Source organism: Polypterus senegalus, chromosome 3 (genome assembly GCF_016835505.1).
Source record: "Polypterus senegalus isolate Bchr_013 chromosome 3, ASM1683550v1, whole genome shotgun sequence".
NCBI classification, from domain to species: Eukaryota; Metazoa; Chordata; class Cladistia; order Polypteriformes; family Polypteridae; genus Polypterus; species Polypterus senegalus.
The window spans coordinates 222,150,618-222,171,000 of NC_053156.1; the positions used below are offsets into that span (position 1 = coordinate 222,150,618).

The 20,383-nt window shown below is 38.6% G+C and overlaps 1 protein-coding gene across 1 annotated transcript in view; it reads right to left on the bottom strand.

Annotated features, from left to right (window-relative positions):
* Positions 1-1,422: 1,422 nt before the first annotated feature.
* The window catches only part of strip1 (striatin interacting protein 1), a 47,090-nt gene continuing 28,129 nt past the window's right edge, over positions 1,423-20,383 (bottom strand). Inside the window, exons 11-21 of the mRNA XM_039748541.1 lie at positions 16,432-16,497; positions 15,843-15,906; positions 15,636-15,707; positions 13,496-13,570; positions 13,301-13,398; positions 9,922-10,048; positions 9,548-9,648; positions 8,719-8,785; positions 5,457-5,561; positions 5,063-5,267; positions 1,423-3,300 (exon numbers count right to left, since the gene is read on the bottom strand). Coding sequence (XP_039604475.1) covers positions 3,053-3,300; positions 5,063-5,267; positions 5,457-5,561; positions 8,719-8,785; positions 9,548-9,648; positions 9,922-10,048; positions 13,301-13,398; positions 13,496-13,570; positions 15,636-15,707; positions 15,843-15,906; positions 16,432-16,497 — 1,228 coding nt within the window. The 3' untranslated portion in view covers positions 1,423-3,052. The remainder of the gene's footprint in view (positions 3,301-5,062; positions 5,268-5,456; positions 5,562-8,718; positions 8,786-9,547; positions 9,649-9,921; positions 10,049-13,300; positions 13,399-13,495; positions 13,571-15,635; positions 15,708-15,842; positions 15,907-16,431; positions 16,498-20,383) is intronic.

A 20,383-nucleotide genomic window follows, 5' to 3' on the forward strand; every position in this document is an offset into this window, starting at 1 on the left:
GGTCAGATCATCTGCTGGCTTTCTGCTGCTGGCGAGCTGTGTGTTTTGCTTGTTGCTTGTCATTGTTTTAAGAGCTGGGAGCATATGAAGTGTGTCTGCCAAAAGCAATCCAACAACTGCTAGGTTAGATGTCCATGGACTTGTTTTAAATGATGGCTCACTGCCTTGTCTTGCGTGACATTGTAAAAACAATACTTGTCCTTTATTTCCGACCCCGGGCATGGTTAAATCTTTTTCTTGCAGGATGTATAGCGCTGCTTGTTTTGTGAAGGGGGCGCAACTGAATGCATGCTAAGGAGATGCCGTCGGATCATCTGCTGTCTTTCTGCAGATGCTGCTGTTGCGCTGCCTGTCAATCAATTTAAAGCCTGTACAGCATCTGTCCTTTTGCCAATTTGCGTCTCTGTCGCTTGCGTTGTGGGGGGGTTTGGGTGGCTGAACGCACGCAAGGAGAAGCAGTCGGATCATCTGCTGGCTTTCTACTGCTGGCAAGCTGCGTGTTTTGCTTGTCTCTTGTCGTTGCTTTAAAAGCTGCAAGCAAGTTAAAGTGCCTCTTGCTGGACTTCAAATTGCCTTCCGAGAAGATCACGTCTCGTCTCCCTAGTCTCACTCCCAAAGATTTTTTTTATTACAATAGATATATCTGCGGTGGGCTGGCGCCCTGCCTGGGGTTTGTTTCCTGCCTTGCGCCCTCTGTTGGCTGGGATTGGCTCCAGCAGACCCCCGTGACCCTGTAGTTAGGATATAGCGGGTTGGATAATGGATGGATGGATTGAGATATATATATAATATAAAACGAGACACTGAAACATACCCGAGTAGCCACAAACACCTGTGACGTCAATTGTCCCAATCATTATGGTGCCCTGAAATGGGTGACCATGTAGAAAATGTGTTGTAATTTCTAGTTGGTGTGACTGAAATGTATGCAAATATCTTTAATTTAAAGTCTGCAATGTGCACTTTATTTACATCTGAATTGTTTGATTTGGAACTTGAAACTGTGGAGCAGATGGGTAAATCAAAGACAAATGTGTCTTTGTCCCAAATATTATGGAGGGCACTATAGGTGTTTTATATTTCTTAAACATTTTAACACATTTATGAATATGTTTTTTATTTTGTATGTACTCTGATTTGTCATCCATGCTGCCTTCACCAACTGTTGATGTACATGCTCACAAATGTGCGACTCTGAAGAAAGAAAACTAGTTAGATGCCCCCAGAAGTTTGAACAGGCAAATTGTAGTAGTTTAAAAAAATGCAAGTAAAGTGTCCCATCAAGACTACAAAAACATTTAAATTAACAGATTACATTTATTAAATACAGTATACAGATATACAAAAGTCCAATGAATAATAAAAAAGTAAGCTGCAATGCATAACTTTTTCCCTAAAAAATTACAATGAAATCTTTTTACCATTATCTTCAATGGATGTTGCTAAACAGTGCCACCTGTCAGCAGTGTGAATTGCTGAATTTGTTTCTCATAATGCCACATAATGTATAAGCATTCATTTTAACTTAAACCAGCACCATTAAAATTGGGTTAACTGAATAAAATTACAAGAATATAAAACAAGTTGTGTGAGTATGTAAAAGAGAAGCAGCTAAAATCTGAATGTAACACGTTTTCCAATAAATGCCGCTCTGTATGGCATCTCCCCAATGGCACTGAATTGTAATAACCCCAACAACAAATCCATTCAGGAGATGTATCTTGTGTGAATTGTTTCTTGCTTGCATATGGATTTTAACCAACAACTTACCCTAAAGTCATCCAGGGTTTTAAATAAGGAAGAGGGGAGAGAGAGAGAGAGAGTGAAAAAGCACCATTGTAACAAATCTGAAAGACTAAGATCAGATGATACACTGTGCCTCCAACATTATAAAGACCTACTAGACAAATATTACCTGTTAAACTGCAAAAAAAAAATAATAATAATAATAATAAATAAAAGGAGACAAAACTGGAGTTAAGTTGATGATAACCCAAATCAGTTCTGCCAAAATAATAAGATGCAGCCCAGGACAACAATTAAAAAGAATGACTACATAACTTGGGACACCTCAGAGCATATCATGGTCCACAGAGATGGGCAGAAACCTGGCTGATACTTAGTGTCACTCATGTCGACGCACATTTAAAATGACCCGTTCTGTTTGTATGCTGTACGTTTCACAATACAGTGAGCCAGGCGCACCCATTTTAAGGGCACTGTCAAGTAAGCGTCTGTTGTTGTGTAGTTAACAATAAGGGTTATAATTAATTAATAGTAATATTTTGTTTACCACAGACATTCAAGGAAGTGAAAACACTGATAGAAACCAGCACTCTTACAAGACAAGAAAGAGTTCCAAGAGTTTTAACCACATTTCATAGATTGCTTCAAAATGAACATAAAACACAGTCTCACATTTCAAATGTTTTTGCTGCAAAACATTACTATTCATATTCTCAATTAAAGAGGTGGTCATTTAAAAGAGCATATTGGAATGTTGTGCAAACCCAAATTCTGATCCAAAATTATATTTATACAGTTTGTAAAATGATCAATATTAAAAATGCTTTGTTTCAAAATGACTCTGCAACTTGAAGGAAACGCTATTTTTGCACTATTTGGTATTTTATTTACCTTTTCTTGTAAGTGATGGAGAGCTCCATTCCGATGAGAAGGACTTCATTTACAATGATTAGCCGTTACGAGATATTTGGGATGCTACTCTATCACACTTCACAGATTTTAATCAATGGGTAAGTTAGCCCAATAGCAACCTGTAAAAGAAACATGATCAAGAATGCTTCCACCTGGTCAACAGGAGATCAGTCGTCCCTCACCCCCCATTTTAACTTATAAAATTCTATAAATATTTCAATTAAAAGCAAGTAAGGAAACAAGGCAACTGTTAGGTGAGCATTGGAAGGTTTCAATCAGAATACCTAACAGGCAGTCAACTTCTCTGTGTTTCGCTTAAATTTTTTTATGTCTTTGTACAGAAAACTTCCATCCTTTAGTGTTTTTACTCAAATGTTCCCCTATAACTGAAGCATCAGTGCAGAAGTTCCTCCCAGGAAATGGGCTTGGAGAAAACTTCTCGCTCAAGCCAGAGGTCATAGTTCATCTGGAAATCCTCTGGAAGTTCTACCCTCTGTCCCAGCACACTCTGTAGGCAGTTGTCCACAGGCAGGAAGTCTGGATTGCTCTGCGTCTTATCATAGCGGCGGCTGTTGAAACGCTCGATATTGGCTCGCAGAGCACATTCTTCAGCCTGGAAATCCCAAGGACGAGCATCCAGATCTACAAATAGAAGATTTTAGTAAAGTAAAGTAGAATTATAACTTTGAGAAAGTTGCCACATATATTAAGAAATTGTTATCTTTAAATCGAACGAAAAATAAGACAACACTGGGTATCTCCTAGGGCAGGAGCTGGAATTCCCAAATATTTGGAAAAATCATTACATTTAGTCTTCACTGAACCCAAATAACCATATCTGACATTGATGAATACTTCAGAGACTTCATTGTTTCAGAACAGACATGGCACAAGAGTTAAATATCCAGATTTGCAGGTCTGATACAACATCCTAAGCTTTATTAACCCAATACAGCATCTCAGGAAACAACAATCTCTCCTGGGTTATGTTGACCTCTTTTGTAAGTCACTTTGGATCAAAACGTCTACTAAGCAAATAAATGTAAATATTAGGTAAACTCTGTGTTTGTGTGGCTGTCTGATTTCCATCCATGGTTGGTTTTAGTCTTGCACATGATGCCTTCACCAGGAGAGGTTCTGGTCTCCATGACCCTGAACTGGAATAAGCTTGTAATGATAATGCTGGAAGATTGCTAGGAAGAAATGTAAGAAATGGAAATTGACAAAGGCACTGATACAAATTAGAGAAAGTGGCTCTCTAACCCAATTCCATTCCAGGATACAAGAAAAATGACCCAGCAGTCAAGATAAAACCACAAAAAAAAATGTGTATGGGGAGGAGGAGGATGACAGGCAAAATGAAAAATTAAGGGGCTCAGGAGTGCGGGAACAGGACAGCTACAAGAAGAGATTTATCCTGGTGTAGTGCTACCCATAGGGGTGGAAATCTTTTGTGATCAGGTAAGTCAGCCCTGACCTTCTAAGTCTTATTGAGTGTGAAGTGAGGAGATACGCTGGGACAAACACTCAGCTAGTGAGAGCAGCAGAGACAAGAGTGACTTTGTGAGTTACGGAAAGTGGAAAAGAGAATGCTTGAATAGGATATGGATTGTGGATTGGACTACAACAGCTTTAGACAATGAGACATATTTTTTCTTTTTGTTTTTTTTTCCCCATTTAGTACTTTGTGTTTCTCCCTGTATTCAAATCTCCTTTTTGGACAATTTACATTAAACTTATTCTAGTGCACCGTGGCCTTGTTGGTGGTATGCTGGGTGTGGACAGAATATGCAGATACACAATGTCTTAATCCCTGACATCACTTAAACAACTATTATCATACACTGATAATTTCTGTGTTATCTATATCTATTATTTATTATATTACATATCTTACACATCCATATTGCTGCTACTTCTTTGTCCTATCTTTGCACAATATCTAATTTTTAAATTTTTAAATTTTCATTCTACTTTTAATTTATTATTTGCACATCATGTTGTTAAACTGTGGACCCTAATCTTCGCAATTCTGTCTATCTGTATACTTGTATATGGTTGAGATGACAATAAAGTTCACTTTGACTAAATTGTACTACTGTGCATCGTAAAACATTTCCTAAAGTCACAACTGCTCACCAATAAAAATTCTCCACATACCTAATAATCCAACATGTCACTTAATACAGCAACATGATACAGAGCTAGCAATGATAATAGTTGATAAATTATACATCCATGACAGTGGAGTGAGTGACTGTTGTGAAATGTAATTAACTTGGCTAGCATTAGAGCAAGACAGTAGTGAGGTAGTTACATTAAAAGGCCATGTAATTAGCAGCACAACTTGCTTGTTCAGCATGCAGGAAAACAAAAATTACCAATAAGGTCTTCTCTTACTCACCGTTGCCGTAGGCCCAGTCATCATTCAGGCGATGGCGCACTTTCTGGTAGATTGCAGACATGGTTTTCATGTTGCTCTTCCGCCACTGGCGGCCAAGATATTTAGTTTGCACCTTCAGTAACTTCAAGACATAAAGTTGCATCATGGCCTGCTTCACTTTGAGTGCCCGCTTCAGGATGGGGGCGGACTTAAAAACCACAAGCATCTTTAGAAAACAGAGAAGCACAGACATTTTAGTTGAAAGTTGTTTCCCCGAAAAAGCTGCATAATGACATACTAAATTGAGACCTACTAGTGAACTTTTTACAAAGAGTAGGACATGCAGTGCACTATTATTTCCCTGTAATTTGACAGCTAAATCTCTTGGATTTAAGACAGAAAGGAGTTTCCTTACCATAGTCCTTGAATGCTTCCATTTTGTAAGCTTGTTCAGTATCCGCAGCAGATTGATGCAGGAAAAAAGATTCCTCCAGCAGAATTGGTTGTTGTCCCCAGCTTCCTAAAAATGAAACATTATGGTGACAGCTGCCAGTGGAAAAGACCACAAGAATGTTTACTCATTATATTTATTCTTTTTTTGGAAACGGATTCATAAATACAGTAGTATACTGTAATTACGCAGCCTTGTATTTATGTATACAATTGGAGCCTTCACAGATAAAATAATTTTTTTCTTCTAAAAAACTGAGTCAGTGGTGCAGACTGTACAAACAACTCTATCAGAAAAATAAACAACTAACTGAATTAGAAAAACACTTCTGATTACGCAACTACAAATGCTGCATTACATTAGAAAATTCTGACATTCAACTGGACAACTTCCATTATTTTAAATCTGACTACTTCAGTGAAATTCTGTTTACGACTAAAAACAATCTAAATGCAAAGTGTTATCTTTAAAGATCAATGTTATAGTTCTATTATCATCCCAATATTACGGTCCAAAGGAGTTATTCTCAATTTAATGAGTCTGTGATGACCACCACCCTAGTCCAACAGTCCTAAGGCACGGACCCTAACTTCCACTAAACATTGAAGAGGAATGTTTGCCCAAACTCTCAACAATCTCCAGTGCTCTCGGCAATTCCTGGTGTATCTCATCCCCCCGTGTAGCCTGGCCACAGCAAAGAATTGTAATCAATCTAGCAATCTCAACCATAGGGATGGGCCCGAACCACCCAGTGCTTCAGGCCCTGAGGTGGGGGATATCATCAGCTTTAGGAGATCCTCAATGTGCCTCTGAATGAAATCCATAGTTGTGCTCAACAATTCCCCTTACTGTCATGATTTGTATTATTTTCATTAAGCACTTAATTCTAAGTTACTGGTATGGAGCCCCAGAGTAGACACAGAGTAATTTTTTGTTTCTGGGAATTAATTTGGGAATAAATACTATCCTGTGTGCACCATATACTTTCTGAATACCCCACACTATTATGTGCATCTACATATCATTTCCAATAAAATGGAGGTGCTTATAGTGGGTCCATCAGCTAAAGCCCAAATTGGTCTTGGACTTCTCAGCTCTTGCTCTGCCTTTTCCAAACTTCAAGTTCACAATCTTGGTGTTACCTTTGACAGTAACCTCTCTTTTGAGAAACAAGTAAATTCTGTAGTCAAGAGTTGCTTTTTCCAACTTTGTCTATTAGGTAAGATAAAGCCCTTTTTATCTTCTAAAGATCTTGAGTAAGCTACTCATGCTTTTATTTTTTCTTGCCTCGATTACTGCAATTCGCTGTATTCTGGAATTAACAAATCTCTGACACACAGGTTACAGCAGGTCCAAAATGCTGCCGCTCGCTTTCTGGTTGGGGCATGAAAGTATGACTCTGTTTCTCCTATTTTAGCTTCTTTACACTGGCTGCCTGTCAGTTTTCGAATTGATTTTAAAATCTTGTTGCTAGTTTTTGAATCTTTACATTGGCTTGTTCCTCCCTATTTATCTGAACTGTGTGTTTTACACCAGCCATCCAGAGTGCTTAGATCTTCTGGTCAGTTGTCTCTTGTTGTCCCTCATACCAAATGTAAAACCAAGGGGGACAGGGCCTTTGCAGCTGCTGCCCCTCGCCTGTGGAACTCTTTACCTCATTACATAAAGGAGTCGTCTACAATTGAACAGTTTAAAACAAGATTAAAAACTCACTTCTTTTCACTTGCATTCAGTGACCTTCAGTAATACTGATGGTTTCCTCTTTGTGATCATATAACATTATTTCTATTTATTATCTATCTTATTTTATGTTCATATATTTTATTACTATTTATGTTTTATTTTTTATTGTTTTTTCATTTATTCTATTATTGTAAAGCACTTTGGCCGCAGCATTACTATGTTGTTTTAAATGTGCTATATAAATAAATTGAGATTGACATTTCCGGTTAACAGAATAACTGATAACCGAGTTTATAGAGGTATACAGTAAAACCCAAGTCATTGGATCCATAAAGCAGCAGCTCACTTCTCTACTGTGTAGTAAAAAGTTAATTAAATTTGTTAGCAAACAATTTGCAGGTACTTATTAACTCGCTGCCAGCTTGTTATTCACACAGCTTGTGAGAGCTATTCATATTCCATTTTCTGATTGCATGTGAATTTTGCCCAACCTCATGTGGGTACACCATGTATAACATCTTTGGCAAACTTGCTTATCTATTCCAATGAACTGTAGTATTTAGCATGCACTTTAAAGAGTTAAACTGCATCGTGCCAATTTAATTGTTACTGTTTTGTGACAAGAGAGATGCCATTGTTAAAATGAGATGAATTTTGCCAGGTTAAACTTGAATATTCTAGTCAAATCCATTGGCAAGCTTGGCACACTGAGTCACTCACTGCACTCTACAGAATGAACTGTGATATTTAACAGTGGAGAGATAACCCATCTGTGGTGGGCTGGCGCCCTGCCCGGGGTTTGTGTCCTGCCTTGTGCCCTGTGTTGGCTGGGATTGGCTCCAGCAGACCCCTGTGACCCTGTAGTTAGGATATAGCAGGTTGGATAATGGATGGATGGAGATAACTGATACGGTGACAGCTTTTATTATCACGTTTTGGATGGGATTCCTAAGTTAAATTACAAGTGATACATGCGTAGCCAAACATGAGTACACTAATGAAATTCATTGGCTAATCTGACATGTTAATCATGTTTGCAGTTATGCAATAAAGAAAAGACACCTTTCAGTTTAATGGTTATACAAAATAATGGCAACGAGAGTCATAAAATCTTTGGTGTATAGGCACATGCAGTCGTATCTGGTGCGCATGAAATAACAATATCTGGTGGGTACTAGACTGAATGCCAGAAAAAAAAAAAAATTACACAGTATCCCCTAGCAGGCGCTCCATGGACTCGCGTGGTTAGTCACCATGAAATAAAATGCAAAGAATGAAATTTAAAAAGTAGGAAATGGCCACCCTTTATACAATTAGAGGTCTCAAAAAAAATGACGTCTGATAATACCAATGCAGTGTCCTTTCTTTTTTTAAAGAAGCAGGTTATATTATGAACTTCTTTTTATTTAGAAGACAGTATAAATAATGTGAAGACTAATTTATTCAAATTAAAAATCACAGTCATCCATTACATAGTTTTCATATTGCCAAAAGAGGAAATAAAAACTCTCAGTCTCAGTTGTTCAATTATTTAGAATCGTACCAGACTTTCTGCAGTCAGCTCAGGTAGTTCATGGATGACACAAGAAGGGAAATCCAAAACGGATATACTGAAACAAAAAAAAAAAAAGATATGCAATATGAAACCATACAATACAAGCAATAACCATGTTCTTTTCCTCATGAAAGACAGTACAAACAATAAAGCGTTCTCATAATCAGACATTACTAGTGTTTAACCTCCTTGGCATTAACTCAAAGTGAATGAATTCAATGTAAATATGGTTAAGCCAGAGTGTCTGTCAGGTTACGCAGCACTTGGGACAGTATTCTGCTGCCATCTAGTGGATACAAAAAAGAACATGCTACAAAAAACAGTCATGAATGTTTCTATGCATTTTGCCACTCTACTGTAATTCATCCATATTCATGAGTGGGGCAGAGCAGTCAACCAAAACACACAATGGGTCTCCTTTCTCATACTTCTCTAACTTCTAGACCTTTCTGTTACCCAGGAAAAGTTATTTGCCATTGGGACAAGTAAATATCCCAAACGGGCGAGTAAATATTGTCATCACCAAGAGCCATTATTGACATTTAATGCTGATGCACAGATAAAGACAACTAGACGGTAATACCTGAAAAAAGACACTCCTATAATCCCTCACATTCTTTGACTATACAGAAGCCGTACTCTAATACAGCCATCAAGGAGACTGTAATTATGCTACAGTGTCATTAGGGATGATATTTAAAACCATCCAAATTTCTACTCATTAAACTATTTCAAAATGATTAATTGCCAAAATACTAAGTTATAACGAAAAGTAACAAAATGTGTGTTTTATTCTAATCATGTTAACAGTGCTTACCTGTTTTTTGCAGTGATATAGGACATGATGTTCTGATTGAAAAACTTCAGGATCAAAGGGATGCAGTTTGCAAACACCAAATGCTGGGCCATGTATTCAAACTAATAAAAAAGGCAATTGTGACAGAGACACAATTTCAGTACAAGAAGAAGGATGGCAACATATTTTAATACATAAAGAACATTTAGATACACACTTAAATAAATCAGAATATGTGACACCTCAAAAACAGTAGGATAGTGCAAAGTATTACATAAACATCAACTCAAATATTACTATTTACAAGAGTGAATGTCATTTAAGTACAGCAAATACTTGACAAAACAGTTGTGCATTTCACACACAATGTGCTAGGCTGATTTAAAGAGGATTACCTGATAGACATGGTTTAACTTGAAATGTTTCAGGAGCAGCAGCAGAATGGCTGAAATTGCTTTCACAATGATCTCCTTGTGTCTGTTCACATCTACCCCGAGTTTCATGCTCTGCAGCACGGTTGTGCTAGAGACAAAAATGTAAAAATCCTTACAGCATAAATTAGTATTATGTAAATACACAAACACAATTTTGAATTTAGAATTTTATTCCGAAACAAATAAAACCATAAAAATGTATTTAGGTGGTCAGTTTGTCTCCTTGATAATTTTATCTTCCCTCTCCTTTCTCATACTTCTGTAACTTCTAGACCTTTCTGTTACCCAGAAAAAGTTATTTGCCACTAGGACAACTGTTCTTACTCTTTGTCTCTGGAAGCCCTCCTTTAAAATGTGATCCTTTAGGAACTCTCAGCATTGAAGATCATTGAGGACTGTGGTTCCTGCACTGACAAATGGTCAGAAATGACACAGCTAGATAGTACACAGAAGTCCCTTGGTCACTGCCACAGCCCTAATCCTTAGGTTTCTGTCTCTTTGCCACTGGTTGATTCAGTAGCGCTCCGCACTTCTCAATCCACACAAGCTTTCCTTGTATTGTCATTTACAACTTTGAACTTTGCAGGGTGGGTTTAGAGTTATATATGGGGACGGGAAGTGAGGTGAAGGGTGCCAGACACTGGGTTGTTGTTATTACAAGTTAAAACTAATATTATGTTAATCTTAATAAAAGTGCGATAATACAAATATGTATACAGTATGTTAGTCAAAACTGCTACGATTGTGTAATTTTTTTAACACGTTTTTAGGATATGATGATTACTCTTATAAATGTTTTCCACTAATCCTTTTCAATTATGTATTGCAATTGTGATGATCATAAAGCAGTTGGCCCAGATAATATCATTTTCTCCATAATCTCCATACTAGAACGCTATGCTGATGAGCTTGCACATTTGCTTTGTGTTCAAGGCAAAGTTCTTGCCTTTTGTAAAAGGTTTCCAGTACTGTACTGCTCAAAAAAAATGAAGGAAGCACAATATCATCACAGTCTAACACCAAGTCAGTTAAGCTTCAGGGATATCAATCTGTCCAGTTAGAAACCATAAGCCATTGTGAATCAACTTCACCTGCTTTGGTGCAAATGAAAGTGACAACAGGTGCACTGGAGTAGTGTTCTTGTCACTACTGGTAGCGTGAGGCGGCACCTGCAGATGATTCAAGTTGCACAGGTAGTCCAGCTCTTCCAGGTTGGCACATCCATACATAACTTCTCAAGAAGGTTTGCTGCTTCTCCCAGCAATGTTGCAAGTGAACAGATGGGCCGTTACACAATGAGAGCTGGACAGGGCTGTAGAAGGGCATCAACCCAGCAGCAGAATTGGTGTATGTTCCTTTGTGCAAGGAAGAACAGGAGGTGCACTGCCAGAGCCTTACAAAATTACTTCCAGCTGGCTACTGATGTGCATGTTTCTGACCAAACTGTCAGAAACAGACTCCATGAGGATGGCATGCAGGCCCTACATCCTCTACTTGGACCTGTATTCACTGCACACCACCGTGCAGCTTGACTGGCAATTGCCAAAGAATACACAATTGGCAGCTCTGCCATTGGCACCTTGTTATCTTCACAGATGAGAGCAGGTTCACACTGAGCACACATGATAGACATGAAAGAGTATGGAGACACCACGGTAAATGTTATGCAGCCTGCAACATCACCCAGCATGACCGGTTTGGTGCTGGATCAGTGATGCTCTCCCGAGGCATACCTTGGAAGGTCATACAGACCTCCATGTGCTAGGCAACTGTACCCTGACTGCTGTTAGGTCCTGGGATGAAATCCTCATGGTCACTATTAGATCTTACACTGGTGCAGTGGGCCCTGGGTTCCTCCTGGTGAAGGACAATGCCAAGTGTCATGCGGCCAGACTGTGTAGGCAGTTTCTGGATGGTGAAGGGATTGATGCCATTGACTTGCCCACACATTCCTCAGACCTGAATCCAATTGAGAACCTGTGTGATGTTATGAATCAGTGCATCAGATACTGCCAAGTAGCGCCACAGACTGTCCAGGAGCTCACAGATGCTCGGATATAGGTCTGGGAGTAGAATCCCCAGAGCACCATCCACTGTCTCATCAGGAGCATGCCCAGATGTTGTCAGGAGTACATACAGGCACGTGGGGTCCATACACACTACTGAATCACATTATGAGTTGCCATGATGTAATTCAAGCAAGTTGGATCAGATTGTGATTTCAATCTTTGACTTTGATTTTCGGTGTGATGTTGAATCCAGCCCTCAATGGTTTGGAGATTTTGGTTTACATTGACTGTTGTTACATCATTTTGTTCCCAATGAATTACAAAGTATCACTCAGAGAAAAGCTAAGCAAAATGACACCTTTTATGGTACATTTTGGTGTCTTGTATGTCTGTAGTACTAGGGTGTTGTACCGTGTTAGCCATTATGAATGTAGAATGTAGGTGTCATTTTGCTTGGCTTTTCTCTACATTCATAATGGCTAACATGGTACAACACCCTAGTACTACAGTATTACTCAGTAAAGATTTTCCACTTGAATAGTTCATTCATCGAGATTGAATGTGTGATTTAAGTGTTCCCTTAATTTCTTTGAGCAGTGCAAAAACACCAATTTCCTGTCTTTTTCATTACAGCAATTACACTGACTTCTGCAAAATTAAAATTATGGCAGCTCAGTGGTTAGCACTACTGCCAGATGAACCCAGCATCCTAGCTGCAGATGACTGGTCGTGGTCCATATGGAATTTGTACATCCTTCCCTTGTCTGAATGGATTTTCCTCTCACATACTCAAAGTCATCCAGATAAGGGTTAACTGGCAACTCAGTATTGGCCTGTGTGCGTGGGAGTGAGTGGGGCCTGCAGTTCTCTCTTTGTGCCCAGTGCTGCTGGGCAACCCACAACCTTAAACTGGATGAAGTTGGATTGAGGATGAAATGAACTGCTTCACGTGTCTTTTTGGAATACATTAACAGATCTCACTGGTTTGTGTTGCACACTGTACAATAACTGAACATTCACTTGTTGATATAATATTAAAAATGAGCAGTATGAACTTAATATTATGGCATGAATCAAATATGAAGTTTTAACTTGAGCAGTGATTAACTACATATAACAGCAAAGTGGAAAATATGAAACAACTTATTATATTACTTACATTTATACTGTATTAATGGCAAATTCTAGAAAAGTAAATAATCAAAGAAGATGTATTTATATGCACATAAGAACTATACCCATCTATACTCCATACCCATCTGTAAACTAAATGGTTATTATACCAAAGAAAAGTCTCTTCCACACACACAGACTGATGTCTGCATACTTACGGCATTTCCTCTGGCAAAACATCTGCAAGAATATTGATGGAATCGGTTTTGGCTTTTGACGTGGGTGCCGCAGCCAGAAGAATTTTGAGAAGTGCAATCTGCAATAGAGGAAGAAGGTAGAAATTCCATCTCTGAATCCTTTCTAGGCCAGTAGGATGTGATCAGTGTGCTGTATATATCAGTTTAGCGACTCACCATATACTGTGGCAAGCTGGGTAACATGCCTTGATATAGCAGCTCAGCAGGACTCAGCTCAATATCCTCTTCTCCCTAAAATTCAAACAGCAACACAACCACCCTCATTTATCTTTCAAAAATATGAGGCACCATAAGAAACATTTTGACAAAAGTGGATCATTCTGCCCTATTTACTTAGTCTTTTCTTATTCACAAAATACAAACGTAAGTACTGTCAACTACATTACTTGTTAATTTAAGTCATGTGTTTTTTAGATTTCTCTGTGTGTACTTAATTCCTGACATTTGTATGAAGTTTAATCTTAAGCAGCTTCTATCGTTATCTCCATAATGTTTCCAAAGAAATAATTAAAATAACAGCTAAAAACTGTTAAATAAGCTCATAATTTAATTAATTTATAATTTAATCACTTTTATCAGTGCCTCTTAATCACTGTTACTTTAAACGGAACGGATACTCCTTTCAAATCTACTAATAGCTTGTATGCCAAATTCCTAAAATAAGCCTCTTTTTTTTTTTTTTGGACTACCTTTAGTTAAGGTTTGTCCAGTTTGTAAAAGTGGTGACCAAAACTGGACACAGTGTTCCAGATGAGGCCTGAAAAGTGTGTTGAACACTCTAATCATATCCTCCCCAGACTTGTACCTGGTGATAAACAAACTTGATTTCACAACTGCAACACTCACTAAAAAGAAGTTGTTTGTGCTTTTTAAAGTTTGTTTTGTGGTGAAGATTGTAGAGAAGGATTTCTACAGACCAGCATCCCTGTCAGGCTGGCTAATTATACCTTTCCCAGATGGGAGGCCAGTGAATCATTGGATGGCAGTGCACTAGATGGCAGGATACATTCTATGCTGCTCACGTGTGGATTTCAGCAGGGCTGCACGTGAAGTGTAGTTGCAGTGGGCAGCTCTATTGGGAACTTTTAGGACCACTGGGGGAGATCATGGAAGGTGCCCATGTCCTCATCCATTTGACACATCTGTGATGTGCTAACTCCCAGATCTTTGAAGGAAGTGTAACCTCCTTTTCAGCCAAGTTGGATGTGGAGTAGGACAACACTTAAGTGGAGTAGAAAAGGAAGAATAACTGTATTGTGTGGCATTGTTTTCTTTTGTGGTGAAGAGGAAGAAGCCTGTGAAATGGTATTCTGAAAAATAAAAAAGGGACTGGGTTTGGAATGCAAGATGTCCCCTAACTAACTCAAAAGTAACGGCTTATGGTCTTTGGCCTCATTTTACACTTCTGTGTTTGCCTCCGTTTTGTCCACATCAGCCTACTGCAGGTAAATCTGCATTACATTAGATCACATCAATTATATTATCTTGTTCATCTTCACATTACTCTGGAAAAATGTAGCAAATTTTTTAAAAATGTGGAAGGCTACATATTTTTCACATGAAAAGGCAAAAAAATGCACATTACTGAAATTTTCTCAGCAGGAAAAAGCACTGCACAGGAAGTCTAATTTTTGTAGCTACCTGGCAACTACCCTTTTCTCATTCTTGATTGCGGAAGAGATGAAAGCTCCCAGTACCGAGGAAAATTGGACTACCGGTAAGATTCAATTCTGTCTTCAACACATCACAACACAACACATCTTTGGAACTGTAGCTGACAAGACTGCCATCATGATTGGCAAAGTGGGCACTGTACTACCAGATCAACAACAACATAAATCTCACAGCTTCACTAGAGAACTTTATTTAAACAGTACATGACAGTCAGGCACATGTGGAAATTGCACATGGAAATGTTCGCAGACAGGAACTGAATATTTTTTTTCTTTTGTCAAAGGTCGCATATTTCACTGGTTGTGAAACAGTAGAATTTCACTAAATTTTCGGTAAAGCGTACAGTTCTGATGTGAATTTTCTTCAAGTGACTCACTGGCTCATTGTACCTTATACTCAAAACTGCATACTAAACCACCATGCATCCTGTAAGCAGAGCTTATAAGTGCTTGTGCACACGATATAACAAAGCAGCTGAAATACCAGTGAAGGCTATAGGCAGGCATTAATTCTTCATCCATGGCACAGACTAGTCAACCACTTTCTTTTCCCTCATTTTAAAGATTATCAGGAAAGTCAAAACACAAGAAGAACAATGCATTAAAAAATGAGCAATTCTTACCCCAGATAGTGGTGTCTTCTGATATTCTTCTTCTTTCTGGATCTGGATCTCAGAGATTGAGATGTATTTGTGCTATAAACAAGGACATTAATGAATAACAGAAAAAATAATACCATGGAACTTAACAGACCTGTACCCCAGAATTATAACAAAACCACCACCTCTGCCACACACACATGCTACTATATCTGGTTACACAAGGCATACCTGTTTGAGGGTTTTGATGCTTTCATGAATTGGCCTTGGCAATCCAACTACAGTGTCTGTATCTCTGGAACAAAGGATGAGACAACAGCAAGTGAGAACCATGTAACCTTTTAAGTTACAGAATCTATTTGAAGATGACTGCGAGGCAGATGGACACTACTCAATTGTATATTATGGGCAGTTAAGTACAGTGAGTAGACAGCTAGCAAGATGAGAGTTGCAGATTCAGTATGTGACACTGATACAAAAGAGGTCCACATTTTATTACTTCCAATGATATAAGCCAGAAGATTCATAGGAGGTCCTCTGGTGGAGGAAAGCAAAGCAGGGAAAACCAATCTGTACATCAATATTTAATTTTATGTTGCATCTAAACCCTCTTAATAAGAATCAGTCCAAAGAGATTTTAAAGCTTCACCCTTAAGCAAGTGCTGATGATTCTTTCCAGTACATGACTAAAAAGAACACCCACAGTGTTTAAAACAGCAAGTACTATAAATAATCACCCCAACAAAAAAATTCTGAAATATTCAGGCCTGAATATAGAATGTAATTTAAATCTGGTTATTTTAAAATGACTGGTGCTTACTTTCCTAACGTGTAGCCAATAAATTTGCTTCTACTGGTTTCGAGGAAGTTTTCAATGTCTTTCTCTCTGTAAAATAAAGAAAAAAGAAACAGATTAATTTGATGGCAAGCTAGCAAATAAAATATTTCCCCTTTGAATCATATAGATTCCAAATTTTGTTTATCAACAGATGCACACTGTAATCATCATTGGGCACTGTACTCCCCCAAATCCTACCAGACTTATGAACACTGCATTCATATACATGGAAGGGCATAGCTCCTGAAATTAGTGACAGATAATTTTATAAAGGTGTTTGAAAGCTATTCAAAGGTGATTTAAAACAGCTGCTAACTGGGACTGGTTAAACACCAAAGTTATGGATTGGGGAGTTATCTTTTCTCAGATCATCAGCGCACAAAAACAGAGGACCACATCATATACTGCAGAAATCATTTCTAGCTAGAAATCTATTTAAGATTTTTTTTTTTATATGCAGAAAATGTTATCTGTTCTTTGGCCCATTATCAAACGAGTTTAATCCATATCCAATCCTGAGTAGCAGAAACACTTTGTCCAGGTAGCATCAAATTCAAGGTAGGAGTCAAACCTGGACATGTAATTTCCAGAATTGAATGAGGATTTGAGTAATATTAGAGAATTCAGCAGGACTAGTAGGTGCTATTCCATTAACACATACATTTTAATATATTTTGCTTCAGTGCAGCATACATTCCATCCATATTCCAATCTGTTAAACAAATGCAGAGTTGTAGGGAACCAGTGCCTATTCCAGCAGGACTGAGTGCAAGGCAAGAAGCAGTCCTGGATGGGGATGCAAGTGTTTCTTCATAATAATGCTGGAAACTACACAGTGTTTTCTCTTTACTGTTGATGTTGAATCTTTTTCTGCACACCTTCTCAATTTCACTGCTTTCTTTGCAAATGATTCTTTATTACAGCATCTTATGAACTATATTATTAAGAATTCAGCATTCTACATGCTTTCATGGCTGGTTTCAATATCTACCTGTCGCCTCATACTGTATACTGATGATACATAAATCTTTGTGAAGATCTCCAGCGGCTACATTATGAAAGATATGCTCACCACCTGCCAGAACAACATATGTGCAAGGATGTTCAAGAACGTTCAAGACATGAATAGAAGCAAAACAAAACTACTTCTTTTAGGATCTCTAGGTACAATTCCAAAAAAGGGTAACCACATTGGACTTCAGTTTCTAAAAACTTTAGCCTTCACCCTTTGTCATTAGTCTTGTAAGTCATTCTAGAAGACTCTGTCAATTTTAAAAACCACATGCTTGTAATCATAAAGACATACAGTGCATCCAGAAAGTATTCACAGCGCATCACTTTTTCCACATTTTGTTATGTTACAGCCTTATTCCAAAATGGATTAAATTCAGTTTTTTCCTCAGAATTCTACACACAACACCCCATAATGACAACGTGAAAAAAGTTTACTTGAGGTTTTTGCAAATTTATTAAAAATAAAAAAAAAACTGAGAAATCACATGTACATATGTATTCACAGCCTTTGCTCAATACTTTGTCGATGCACCTTTGGCAGCAATTACAGCCTCAAGTCTTTTTGAATATGATGCCACAAGCTTGACACACCTATCCTTGGCCAGTTCCACCCATTCCTCTTTGCAGCACCTCTCAAGCTCCATCAGGTTCGATGGGAAGCGTCGGTGCACAGCCATTTTAAAATCTCTCTAGAGATGTTCAATCGGATTCAAGTCTGGGCTCTGGCTGGGCCACTCAAGGACATTCACAGAGTTGTCCTGAAGCCACTCCTTTGATATCTTGGCTGTGTGCTTAGGGTCGTTGTCCTGCTGAAAGATGAACCGTCACCCCAGTTTAAGGTCAAGAGCGCTCTGGAGCAGGTTTTCATCGAGGATATCTCCGTACATTGCTGCAGTCATCTTTCCCTTTATCCTGACTAGTCTCCCAGTTCCTGCCACTGAAAAACATCCCCACAGCATGAGGCTGGCACCACCATGCTTCACTGTAGGGATGGTATTGGACTGGTGATGAGCGGTGCCTGGTTCCCTACAAACGTGACGCCTGGCATTCACACCAAAGAGTTCAATCTTTGTCTCATCAGACCAGAAAATTTTGTTTCTCATGGTCCGAGAGTCTTTCAGGTGACTTTTGGCAAACTCCAGGTGGGCTGCCATGTGCCTTTTACTAAGGAGTGGATCCCGTCTGGCCACTCTACCATACAGGCCTGATTGGTGGATTGCTGCAGAGATGGTTGTCCTTCTGGAAGGTTCTCCTCTCCCCACAGAGGACCTCTGGAGCTCTGACATAGTGACCATCGGGTTCTTGGTCACCTCCCTGGCTAAGGCCCTTCTCCCCCGATCGCTCAGTTTAGATGGCCAGCCAGCTCTAGGAAGAGTCCTGGTGGTTTCAAACTTCTTCCGCTTACGGATGATGGAGGCCATTGTGCTCATTCGGACCTTCAAAGCAGCAGAAATTTTTATGTAACCTTCCCCAGATTTGTGCCTCGAAACAATCCTGTCTCGGAGGTCTACAGACAATTCCTTTGACCTCATGCTTGGTTTGTGCTCTGATATGAACTGTCAACTGTGGGACCTTATATAGACAGGTGTGTGCCTTTCCAAATCATGTCCAATCAACTGAATTTACCACAGGTGGACTCCAATTAAGCTGCAGAAACATCTCAATGATGATCAGGGGAAACAGGATGCACCTGAGCTCAATTTTGAGCTTCATGGCAAAGGCTGTGAATACTTATGTACATGTGCTTTCTCTGTTTTTTTATTTTTAATAACTTTGCAAAAACCTCAAGTAAACTTTTTTCACGTTGTCATTATGGGGTGTTGTGTGTAGAATTCTGAGGAAAAAACTGAATTTAATCCATTTTGGAATAATGCTGTAACATAACAAAATGTGGAAAAAGTGATGCGCTGTGAATACTTTCTGGATGCACTGTATGATACCACCAGAGTCAGGCCCTTCCTCACCTCCTCTAATGCAGAAATATTATCTAAGAACCCCCGACTGCATTATTGTAGTTCTCTTTGTAATGGTCTCCCAGCTCAAAATACCAATCAAATATGAAAAGTTGAAAAATGCTGCTGCAAGATTTCTAACAAGACCAAATGCAGTAAGCTCATCTCCCCTCATTTGGCTCATGTATATCAACTGCCTGTATGGATTATGTTCAAAACGTTTCTTCTGAGGTAATAAGATGTTAATTTCAAAAGCACAGAGCACCTGCCATCACTTAAGGACCTTCCAAGCAACCGAGACCATCTGATGTTTGCCTTCTCAAAGCACAAAAGGCCTAGCATGTTTTGCAACTCTGGGTAAGCATTCATGTGACATTGAGCTCCTTACCTTTCAGAACCTTCTCTCCCCAGAACTAGTCATGACGCTCCATCTGTAGACTCTTTGAAATCTAACTTCAAGACCCACCTCTTCTCTCTAGACTCTAACTGTATTCTTACAAAAACTTCAGCCTCAACTTTACTAATGCTGGCTAAACAATATTGTGTCTGACAGTTCACAAACTCCACTGTACCATTTGGTTCTTTACTAATGCACACTTCAGATGTATATAATCTTGCATTTATAGTTTACTAGCCAAATACCCGCGCTTCGCAGCGGAGAAGTAGTGTGTTAAAGAAGCTATGAAAAAGAAAAGGAAACATTTTAAAAAAACATAACATGATTGTCAATGTAAGTGTTTTGTCACTGTTATGAGTGTTGCTGTCATATATATATATATATATATATATATATATATATATATATATATATATATATATATATCAATCAAAATACCCGCGCTTCGCAGCGATGTCATGTGTTACAGAAGTTATGAAAAAGAAAAGTAAACATTTTAAAAATAACATAACATGATTGTCAAAGTAATTGTTTTGTATATTTGGCGGCAGCATGAAGTTGTTTTCGGTAG